Source organism: Lycium ferocissimum, chromosome 10, assembly GCF_029784015.1.
Source record: "Lycium ferocissimum isolate CSIRO_LF1 chromosome 10, AGI_CSIRO_Lferr_CH_V1, whole genome shotgun sequence".
Lineage (NCBI taxonomy): Eukaryota > Viridiplantae > Streptophyta > Magnoliopsida > Solanales > Solanaceae > Lycium > Lycium ferocissimum.
In genome coordinates this window covers 27,234,789-27,246,573 of record NC_081351.1, presented here as the reverse complement: position 1 = coordinate 27,246,573, position 11,785 = coordinate 27,234,789, and the positions used below count along the sequence as shown (strand labels likewise).

Below are 11,785 nucleotides of genomic sequence, written 5' to 3'. Positions count from 1 at the left end.
TCTATTTTTTTGCACTATAGATAGGGGTCAGAAAAGCTCAAAATTAAAACCAAATAAAAAATCAGACCGGATGCGCATAAAATTTCAACATGTTGTTTTGACATGGTTTAATTCAATCTGTTCTAGAAAACATCAATAATGATTGATTTGGTTCAATATTTAAGACAAAATGAATCAACCCGACTCCATATATAAATACATGGAATTGTGGATTTCCCTTTTGTATTCTTTTGCAACTTGCAAATAGTTGAAGCACATAGCTTGCAAGCAACTTTTCTTCAAGGTATGAAGCTCTAATCCCAACACCTAATTAGAAATGCAGGTGTATCCATATTCATAACCGCGATACTGATAAAGTTAGACAATAAAGGGTTGTGGAATGTGAGATCATGGGATGCAGAAAAGTGGTATCTTGGACTAGAAATGTATATAAGGGTGAAAGGAGAAGTGGATGATCCTTCCAAGAGTACTCCAAGGGATGAAGCTCCAATCCCAGCAAATTTATTACATGTGGAAGAGCTAGCAGATGCTTTATAAATTTTGATAGTATTATAGTATTTCACTTCACAGATATATGATTACTGAATATATAGGTACCGCCAAAAGTTGTGGTATAGAGACGCAAGTACTCCTCCATCCTTAACAGGGGCGGAGCTAGCATTGCGGTTATGGGTTAGGCAGAACCCAATAGCTTACTTAGATTCAAATTTTGTATTTGTGTTAAAAAAATTATAATGTGTATAAATAATCTATCTAGAACCCACTAAACAAATTTTTTTTTAGTTCAAACTTAAAATCCAGAACCCACAAACTTAAAATCCTGTCTCTGCCCATGATCCTAATCGGAGTATTGAGTTCGAGTACTTAAAATGAAATTGTTTTTGTTACAGTGCGTTTACCTCAAATGCGAGTCCGGATTAGTCTAGTCCGAAAGCAGATACGAAATAGAAAACCATAAAGAATGTTAATATGTATATGCAAAATGAATGTAGGGTTTACATCAAATGAGTGAGAGTTGACAATTGAAAATTGGAAGTAAAAATCCCACACCGAAGAATGAAGAGGGTTGTGGGCTTCCTGACTGAAACAAAGGGTGAAGGCGGTGGGCTTAAGAAAAACATGATCCTTCAGGCAAGTTTTAATGGGATGTGATGAGTGGTGAATGCTTGCATTAAAATATGCAAGAAGGGCGTTCCAGCTCAGCCTGGTTACGACAATTTGGGCGCCCTCATCTAAACCAATCTGATCCCTATGCTTGAATAATCTCAACCTTCCTCCAACCCCCACTCCCCAACACAGTTTCTGAGTTTTTGCATTATTTGTGAATTGTGACTCTTTGTTTTTTAATTTATTCTTCTTCTATTTGTTCTTTGCTTCTTTACTTTCCCCAATTTACTGTTTTAGTTCCTGTTTTATCACTTTAAACTAAACGAACAAGTCACAGAACTCCAAAATCAGATAAAATTGCCTTAACAATTCAACAATACAAGTGGGTTGGATAAAAACAGTAAAATTCCGTGCCCAGATGAATGGGAAAACAGAAAATGAAACAGAGGAGTATTCACTGGCAAGTGGCAAATGTGCAAACTGTATGGGGTCAAAAATAACTGACATAATTTTTTGTGTAAAAATAATAATAGTAGTAGGAAAATAACTCCAACTTATAGCTTTTGCGTAAATTAATACTTCTTCCAATTTTATTCTATGTGACTGTTTAATTTAAGACACAAGATTTAACAAAAAATGACTTGAAAACTGCGACAAAAATAAATTGTTGACATTAATGTGATTATAGATATCCCATTAAAGTAAAATGATAATTTTGAAGTTAAGTTGTTTCTAATATACTTACGTGACATTCCTTTAAGTCAAACGATAAAAAAAGTGTATTACATAAATTAAGACAAAATGAGTATTATTGTAGGTTAGAAGGATGAGAAATTTTATCTCTACATAACTTCAGCATTAGCTGGTTGGGATATATAATACATGCATTAAGCTATGCAAAAACTTATATATTATTTCATGCGAAACAAAAAGTGAAATATGAATATGAGTAACTTAAATTTTCTGCATTTACTTGCAAAAAATGGTCTAAGGAGTAGTATTTTAAATGAAATGAGTAATCTATTTACAAAGCTACGTATTGTCATTTCACAACCATCATCTGATGGACTATGTGTAAGAGGTTGAAGTTCCAAAAAAGTATGAGGTGGCTAGGAATCAATGAAACGAAAAAATGAACTGTTTGCTTGAAATCTTCTTTAGGAACTCAAAATGCTGAATCTAAGCCCATCTAATCCTATCCAAAACAGCCTTTGGATGTTTATACTCAGTAGTAGTCAGTACAATGTGAGTTGAGTTGCCAATTAAAAAAAACTGGAAGCAGATATCCCACATTGGAAAATGAAGAGAGTTCAGAGGTTAGTGGCTAGAATAAATAAATTAGGCTGCGGACTTAGAAAAAGCATGATCCTTCAGGCAAGTTTTAATGGGATATGATGAGTGGTCAATGCTCGCAATAAAATGTGTGAGAAGGGTGTTCCAGCTCAGCCTGGTTACGACAATTTGGGCGCTCTCATTTTAACTAATCTGATCCCTATGATTGAATGAATGACAACCCTCGCCCCCAACCCCAATTTCCCTCACCCCAAATGAAGTTTCTAATATTTGGCAACTTTTTACACTATGCTTTTAATTTAAAAGAAAAAAGGAAGAAAACATTTTATGTGACATTATTCTGTATTAGGGAGTTTAAAATAAAAGTTCTTATTTTATTGAGTAAAATTACAAGTCATAACATCTCTTATAAATTTAAAGATATGAGAAAAATGAATATATGTTGAGGTCATGGAGTTGAAAATGAATCCTTTGTTTCTATCTTCCCTCTCTTTTTCACATGTACATCACCTACCGTGCTTATTTTGACAGGTTGCTTATCAAATTAAAATTATAACAAAAATGGCAACCTTTTTTCTTTGATCATTGCCCGTGCTTGTGTAAATTTGACAAATTTTATTCATTACGGATTCACCATTGACAATTCCATAAAGAATAAACTTGATGGAAAAAGAAAAATTGCTTCGTCACAACTTTCTCTTTTATGGAAATCAGTAATGTCATACAAAGTTTCACAATATAGAATTAAATTGAATGAATATCGGAAAAGGGCCAAATATACCCCTGTATTATTAGAAATGTTTTAAATATACCTCTCGTTATATTTTTGGTCCAAATATACTCCTTCTGTTATACTTCCGGTTTAAATATACCCTTCCATTTATACTTTGACACTGATTTATTCATAATTTTTAACGGAATGACAGGTGTCAAATTAGAAATAAAAAGACACGTTCCCATTTTTTTATCTACCACCTGACCCAATTCCATAACAAAAAATTCACGCCCATCTCCAACTAGTCATCTTACAAGAGTAAAATGTGACCTTTTTTTTCATAGACAAACTATAACTGAAAATATGTAATAGTTACTACATTATATTAATCACAAGGAACAGAAGTACAAAACAAGTTAACTACGACAGTCAGTTTATAATCAAGAAAAGAGACACTTCACCACCACACTCTATCTATTCTAATCACTAGTATTTATTTACATCATTTAAAACTGTATGACCAAGCGGATCAGTTATTCCTGAATCATAGATACAAGGCATATATGTAATCGATATGAAACGTTGCCTTCGACCTCAACTAACATTAGAAACAGAACTTTTTTTATACATTTGGAAGCACTAACACAAGTTAATACTAAGTCATTGGGCTACTTAGGGCAAACTGAAAATTTAACCCAAAACATATGAACATGACCTGATCATATTAGTCTATGAAGTCTCTACTACATGACATGAACTTAAAAAAAAATGCCGGTATTGAAGCTTTTAACACCTGGTGGAGCCCTCACATTACATGAGAAGACAATGGCCCTAGCTATCCTATCCAGTGTCATTCTTTTGCTCAAATACCCTCTGATCCCATTCCATATTCCATAAAAATAATAAAATTATTATTGGTTAGAAGAACCGACAAAAAAATATCTCGTATAACTTCTGCATTAGCGGGTGGTAAATAATACAAAGTATTAAGCTATGTGAAAAGTTATTATATTATTCCATTCGAGACTGTGAAATATGAACAATAACCTCCAATTTCTGCATTATAATTTTCGTATGACTTCACTTGAAAAAACTTGTTTGAGGAGTATTTTAAATAAAATAATATTTTTTTTACAAAACTCGGTAACTTTTTTTTTTTTTTCCCAAACGAAATGCATATTTGATACACGGTTTCAGCTTCTAAATACTGTTTTCAAATTCAAATTCCCCTTCCAATCTTCAGCATAAAAGTGGCCAAAGACCTCTAGGAAACTACTAATACAGTACAATTTTAGGAAGGTCATGGCAGATGCAACCTTTTCGCTATGAATTCAAATTCAATGTTAAATATTTAGTTGAATTTATTAAATTTTGAATCCGCTTCTAGCTACGAATGTGTCAATATATAACATCATTCCTTACACCCTTGACCAGGCACTTCCACTAGAATCTAAATGTGGTTATTTTCATTAAGAGGAAAAAATATCTCGAATAATAAATGCTACAGTATTGTCATTTCCCGACCACCATATGATGGACTAATCTACGGTAAGAAGACTGTGGTTCCAGAAGAGTGGAAGTAGCTAAGAATCAATAAAACAAAAGATGAACTTTTGTCTTGAAAATCTTCTTTAGGAACTCAAAATTCTGAATCTAGTATATATCCACAAAGATAGTTTTTGGATGTTTAAACTCAATAAAAGATGAGTTGGCAATTAAAATTTTGAAGTAGATATCCCACATTGGAGAATGAAGAGAGTTGTGGGTTTAGTGGCTAGAATAAATAATGGAGGCAGTGGGCTTTGTCAATCCATGATCCTTCAGGCAAGTTTTAAGGGGATATGATGAGTGGTCAATGCTCGCATTAAATATGCGAGAAGGGCGTCCAGGCCCAGCCTGGTTACGACAATTTGGGCGTTCTCATTTTAACCAATCTGATCCCTATGCTTGAATCATCTCAACACCCTCCCTCCTCCTCCCCCCCCCCCCTCTCTTCCCCCCAACACACCTCCAAAACCCCAACCCCATAAGTCTAGTTTAAAGTTTTTATTTTTTTTATTTTTGGAAACTTTCTACTAAATTGCCTGTGTTCAAGTTTTTGTTTGCTCTGTTATTAATTCTCTATTTCTTTCTTCTTTTTTGTGCTTTTCCCAATTTTATTTTCTCCTTATTTTGATCTTTTCAATTCTTATTAATCACTTTTAACGAAACAAAGTTATGATGGTATGGAAAGTGTTTATGGTTTTGTTTGGTTTGCCTTTTGCATAAAAGGAAAATAAATTATGTTGGTTTCCTAAGTATACTAAATCAAACTGCAACGTACTCTTCCAGTCGATGAGAAAAAGCAAATTGGACTGTGCGACATGCACCAATCACATATGACTTGGAATTCAGGATTATATACTCAATATGACACCTTATGGAAGTAAAATTGGCTTTGATTGGATATAAAGTGAATGGTTGAAATGAAATCCATTCAATATATAAAGTAGGAATATGTTACTTTCTGAGTTCAGCACATAACATAATGATGTCACTGGGTACTAATTTCATTTAGCATGAGTTTGAGACGTTTGACATTCAATTCTAATTGGAACATTCTAATATTTGCTAAACTAATCTTGTATATAAATTTGTAATTTCTCTGTTCCAAGTGTTATTCATATAAAACATCTCCTCAAGGGTTTCGGTGCCGACGTGACAAATTGACAGGCAGGCTAGTTACTCCCTGTGCCTGTCACTCTACGCGTTTGTTTCCTTGTAGGATTGAACCGACAGGAACAACTTCAACATTAAATATCCATATGCTAGTTGTCACAAGAACCCTACATTATTCTATCCATCGACAAAATCATACTCATATTAACAAAAAAAAAAAAAAAAAAAAATCTTATACTACGTGACACGTAATTGCATATTTACTTACTTTGACCATTTAATATATCATTTTACTCTTTAACTTAAATGTTTTTATGGTTGGAGGAGTAATGTATCTTTGTACATATAGTCAAGACTGAAAGTGCTAAAAGCTGATGTAAACAAAATTCACATGCTATAAGATGAGCTTAGGAAACATATCTATTGAAATCACTATGATTTTGATAATCAAGCAGAATTAAAGTTGGATTTGGAATGAGTGATGAGTAATCAACTGAGGACAAAAGAGTTTTAGTAATTCTTAGCTGTCACACATGCACGACTAACGAGGAAAACAATAAGATTCAGATTCTCAGAGTTGGGGTTGAGTCAGCAATGGATAAGAAGCCTATATCCAAAACAAAAACCAAACCTCACACGTATCCAAACCATGTCGCTACTACTATTATGAGCGCATGGGGCTTTTACTTCTCCAACTTGATACAATATATTCGAACATTATAACATTTTAATAGATATTATTAAATCCTAAACTTATAATATTCCTCCGTTTCACATTTTAATAGATGCACAATATATGTTACGAATTTGACAAACATCAGTAATTTTTACGTAAATTCTACATATATACTTGAGAAATCTCCTAAATATGTATATGTGGTAAATTTTTAAATCCAAAAGCATAAATAAGTTACGATTTTGGTGGCAAATGAGAAAATTCTCATAATAAGATTCAGAGTACGAAGTTCAACTTCTTTAATTTCCTATGCGTATTCAAGGGTTTGACAATAAAAATTATAGATTGAAATTAAAATTATATAAAAGATACTACTATAAGTAATAGTAGTTGAAAAGAATGTGTTGGAAAAAACAAGAACTTAGACTTTTCAAATAATAATGTTAACACATAATAAATTAGAACATAGAAAATATCATATAAGTTGGTAATATTTTAAAAAATTGAACTCATTGTATGCATAACAAAATTATTAATATTTTTAAAAAATATTTAATAAACGAGGAATTAAAAAATAAACGAAGAAATAAGATCTATTGGTTTCTTACAAATTGAATAGAAGAAAATGACTTTTTCAGATGTTTTATGTGTTTTTTTCGGATCTCTTATATCTAAAAAATGAAGATCTCTTATAAAAGGATCATAAAATTTAAAAAACAATTGTAAAAGGCCAAATAACTATTTCTCCCCGAATAAACTGCTAAAATTTTGATTTTGTATCCTTTTGGCACTATTCATTGCACACTTCTCCTTTTCTTCTTCTTCTTTTGTCGCATTCCAAAACTTCCTCTAATAAATAGGGACACGTTCCTTCACCAATTCGAAACATTCACACACTATCCTTTTCTCCAAAATAACTAACACAAATCATTCTAGAACAAACAAACAAACAAACCTTCCAATCCATGGCTTCTTCTTCTTCTTCATTTCTTCTGTCCACTTCCATCACCGGCATCAAACTCTCCACCGCCACTTCACCACCACCACCCACCTCCGTCACCTTCCGGCGACAACCCTTCTCTGTTTCCGCCACGTACACCACCGCCGATAGACCAACTACAATTGCATCACAGTCATCGTTGTACGAAGTTTTGGGGATTCAAACTGGAGCCAATTATCAAGAAATTAAGTCTGCTTACAGGAAATTAGCTAGAACTTTGCATCCTGATGTTGTCCGGTTTGAGAAGAATTCATCAGCTGAGGAGTTTATTAGAGTTCAATCAGCGTATGCTACTCTTTCCGACCCAGAGAAACGTGCTAATTATGATCGGAAACTATTTGGGAATAACAGAATTGCACGGCCTGTTGATTTCTCGTCGTCAGTGGGAGTTCGTAACCATTATACTGTTCGTCGGAAATGGGAAACTGATCAGTGTTGGTAGCTTTTGTCGGAATTTTCAAGCCTGGTTAATTCGAAATTACGCCCCATCGTGAAAGATTTACTTTAGGCGTGAATCAGACCAATTAGTTTTTTAGATTATTTGATAGGGTCCTAGTTGCATTTGTACAGTACAATGTAACTTTGTAAGTACATGAATTGTGTATATACTGGTGTATAACTTTTGTTACGTTCTATGGGTGTAAGATAATAATCTGACGAAGTTTTTGAAGTCGGAAAGTTCATCAAAATTGTACCATTATTAGAATTTGCAATATAAAACTCTGTTGTTCAAATTTATGTACTCCTTTACTGCAATTTATGTGACATTTGTTTTTAGTCAAACTTAAATAATAATTTGATTTAAACTTCTCATTTTACCAAGGAAATAATCTATAGTCGCACAAATATTAATGATTATTTTAGATAATTAGACCACAATTTTTTTTTTTTAAATTTCGTATCTAATCAAACACCTTCACATAATATTAAGATTGAGTAATATTTTTTCTTTTTGGTTAGTCCCAGAAAAGACATCATTTAACATTTAATTTCAAACTTCTTATTTTACCTCTATAGAAATGATTTATATAATCACACAAGTATTTATAATTTGTTTCATTATTCTTAAATTTTATGTTTGGGCAAACATTACAATAGATTGAAACGGAGGGAGTATATATTTTCCATTTGGTCAATGATTATGTATTTCTTCAGTATGGCTCTATTAATGTAAGGTTGAAAATTAGTGTTTTAGATTTGGATCGTTTTCTGTGGCCTCTCCGTGGTCCAATTTGTGAGGTGAAAATGGTGGTAATTGGGTCCACACAATTCCTTGGTCCCCAGTCCCCACTTTATAGGATAAGAATTACGTGTCATAACGAACTCATGGAAGAATAATCTTCCATTCCTAGTAAACAGAAACAGTAATCTTAAAGTAGACTAAATATAGCTTTTCTCCTTAATTACTGTCGTTGTGCGTTGCTAATAATTGAACAGAAAAAGGATAATGAGTTACCTAAAAGATATAACAAATCACTGTTCATAAAGGAGGAATTAGTAACTTGAATAATAAAAAGCATGTGAAAGAATAACAAGTGGATTGGGTGATCACTTTACATGATTACTAGTTACTAATAGTACAACTTAATTTTGTTTTCCTGACATCTTATCATTATCAAATCAAGCAAGTAGAATAGCAACTAGTAAGTGAAATAAGTCTTCCTTATCTACAATTACAAAATGACACGTTATATTGCTCAAGTTGAGCTGCTCAACAGATATAATTTACCTATTTAAATACAAGATAATAACACACCACTAAGCACAGGAATAGCCCTCTCCCTTTCAATCTTTCCAAAAATCCGCAATTTAATTTTAGCAGTTTTTTCGAGGCCATAGGCATGTTAGCAGAGGTGGAGCCGGTGAAGTAGATATGGGGGAGGGAGAATCTAATAACTTTGGTTCAAAGATTGTATATGCCTATTAAAATTTTCATTTAACATACTATATAAATAATCTAATAAGAATTCATTAACTAAAATTCTGAATCCGCCTTTGCATATCAGAGACAAAACAAGTTTAATACCACCAATTAAATATGGTATAAATAATATGAGATTTTTTTTTTGTATATACGATTAACTAAACTAAACATTACATAAGTTTTCCTGAAATTATTTATTTCTATTAACTATACCCAATATACAGTATTATCTTCTAGAAGATTTTATACTGAAGTTAAGTATCACGACCAATAAAAGAGAGAAAACTCTAAAAACAAAGTCGTGATAAGTTAGAATGTCGATGTCTAAGGAGAAGAATTTCATCACGAATGAATATTGTGGAAGTCTTTGAGGGACAAAAAAGACCAATATTATAACAGGAAAGTGGAGAAACAAACATGGGAGAACAGTTGCTTGTCAAAATTCGGCGCCTTCCTTCAAATGCCGTGATTTGGAAGGTCTCTTCATTTGAATCAGATACTTCAAAGTGAGAATTTCAACCAGCGCCAAAAAAGAAGTCCAAAATTTTACTAGTAGCTTCTTCTAATATAATTGTAGAAATCCTCACATATGGTTTGCAGTTTACTAATGGCTTTATAAACTTGGACAATTAGGCAGTTTCATCGAATTTTCCTCTTGCCCACCTTTTCAATGTCGTTAACTGTCTCTCATCATTATTAAACGTATATCTTTACTATAAATGGTTGTGTTGGATTGACAGTCAGCATAAACATGTTAAAATTGTGATGAATACTCATACAAAAGTTTATCTTAATCTTTCAAAGAATACATTTAGCTAAGAACATAACTTAATGGAAGCAAAAGTTACGCAACTCTTATGTTCAGTTGATCAGTTCATAAGTTTAATACTATGGAATATTATTTATTTTAGTAGGAAAAAGATATGAACTTTTTGGGATGTAATTAGCAAAGGTTAGAAATCAGACAAAAAAAAATCCAGCTAAAATGGAGTAGCTAGAAGATTAGTAAGATTCAAACTCACGATTTTTGTTAAAAAATTGTTGATTTCGGCCAGGAAATGGCTCTATTAGGAACCTACTCGGCCAATGGGGGTTCATGAAGGCCCGAACTTGAGCTTCTTAAGTAAGTCGAGTGTGTGTGGTCTAAGTTTATGCCACGTATTATTCGTTTTGACCCGATAGACTTTCATGGATTTTGTCCCTTGGGATACCATCATCGAGCAAAAGCACGCGTAATTGAACTTGAGCTTTGCCTAAGGTGTCATATGCGCACCTCATCTTTAGAAATTTGTCAAACTAAAAATTGATTTTGAGGCTGCTAAAATTTGAAACCTTATAAACCTCAGTTATTCTTTAAATAGCGGTCCTACACGGCTATTTGTTCACTTCTCCCTATGGAATGCCATACTTTCCAAGGGCCAACAGGTTTGGGCCTTTTAATAGGAGGGCAATTCGCAGGAATGCCTCTATCTTGGGTGGTCTTTAATTTTTGACCCTCAAATCGCTGGTCTTTGCAATTCGCAGAATTGCCCTTCGTTAAATTGAGTGCTTTAAATTTTATCGCTCATATTTAAATCTTTAAATTTTGCTTGCTTCGCATAAACCCATAGGTTCCGGGTTCGAACCCACGCGCGATCAAAATTTTAAAAAAAATTCGCGAGCGAGTTTAAATTTCGCTATACCCAATAGCAGACGGGCCTTGTGAAGGTTCTCAGTTATGCGGACCGGCATACTTATGCCTTATGGACTTGGCATAAGTATGCGAGATGCGTAAACTCCGTTGATAATTCATTCAAAAGTTTATACGGATCCCGGCAAAAGTTTGCCCGTTAAAAGTATGCCCCCACGCGTAACTTTGTGAAGGAATTCTAAAGTTATACGGACAACTATCTTATGCCTTATGGGCGGACTTGGCGTAAACATCTTGATCGGCATGCTTTGATAATTCCTTCACGAAGTTATGCGGGTCGGCATAAAAGTTTGCCCATTAAAAGTATGCCCCCACGCCGTAAGCTTTGTGAAGGAATTATCAAAGTTATCTGGGACCGTTATACCTATGCCAAATCTGCCCATAAGGCATGAGTATCTTGGTCAGAAATAAAATGTGTAATTCCTTAACAAGTGTATCTTTGTTAGCGGCATAGCGAAATTTAAAAAGCTACTTTAATTTTTTTTAAAATTCATTGCGCGTAGGTTCGAACACAGGACCTATGGGTGTTAAATGAAGAGCGAAAATTTAAGCATTTCAAATATGAAAAAGCAGAAAATTTAAAGACCACCCCAAAAGAAGGGCACTCCGCGCAAAAAAATGTTTTGAATTGATGAAAAAATCCATTTATATTTAGTTATTCACTTTATATCCAATTCAAAGCCAGATTCACTTCTATAAGGTGTCATCTTGAGTATAAATTC

At 33.3% G+C, this 11,785-nt stretch overlaps 1 protein-coding gene and 3 non-coding genes across 4 annotated transcripts; all 4 read left to right on the top strand.

The window, feature by feature from the left end:
• The first annotated feature begins 1,143 nt into the window (after window positions 1-1,143).
• On the top strand, window positions 1,144-1,250 carry LOC132035692 (small nucleolar RNA Z279/snoR105/snoR108). The gene has a single exon (XR_009409410.1). It is a non-coding gene; the product is annotated as a small nucleolar RNA Z279/snoR105/snoR108 (small nucleolar RNA).
• Window positions 1,251-2,493: 1,243 nt separating this feature from the next.
• LOC132035693 (small nucleolar RNA Z279/snoR105/snoR108) lies at window positions 2,494-2,600 on the top strand. Its single transcript, XR_009409411.1, has one exon. It is a non-coding gene; the product is annotated as a small nucleolar RNA Z279/snoR105/snoR108 (small nucleolar RNA).
• A 2,351-nt stretch (window positions 2,601-4,951) lies between these two features.
• LOC132035690 (small nucleolar RNA Z279/snoR105/snoR108) lies at window positions 4,952-5,057 on the top strand. Its single transcript, XR_009409409.1, has one exon. It is a non-coding gene; the product is annotated as a small nucleolar RNA Z279/snoR105/snoR108 (small nucleolar RNA).
• Window positions 5,058-7,325: 2,268 nt separating this feature from the next.
• Window positions 7,326-8,082, top strand: LOC132033118 (chaperone protein dnaJ 11, chloroplastic-like). The gene has a single exon (XM_059422990.1). The coding sequence runs from the start codon at window positions 7,415-7,417 to the stop codon at window positions 7,889-7,891; it is 477 nt and encodes a 158-aa protein (XP_059278973.1). The 5' UTR covers window positions 7,326-7,414; the 3' UTR covers window positions 7,892-8,082.
• The last annotated feature ends 3,703 nt before the right edge of the window (window positions 8,083-11,785 follow it).

What these genes read in the sequence shown, in the direction of transcription:
- LOC132033118 (XM_059422990.1), top strand. Translation starts at nt 7,415, where the DNA reads ATGGCTTCTTCTTCTTCTTCATTTCTTCTGTCCACTTCCATCACCGGC.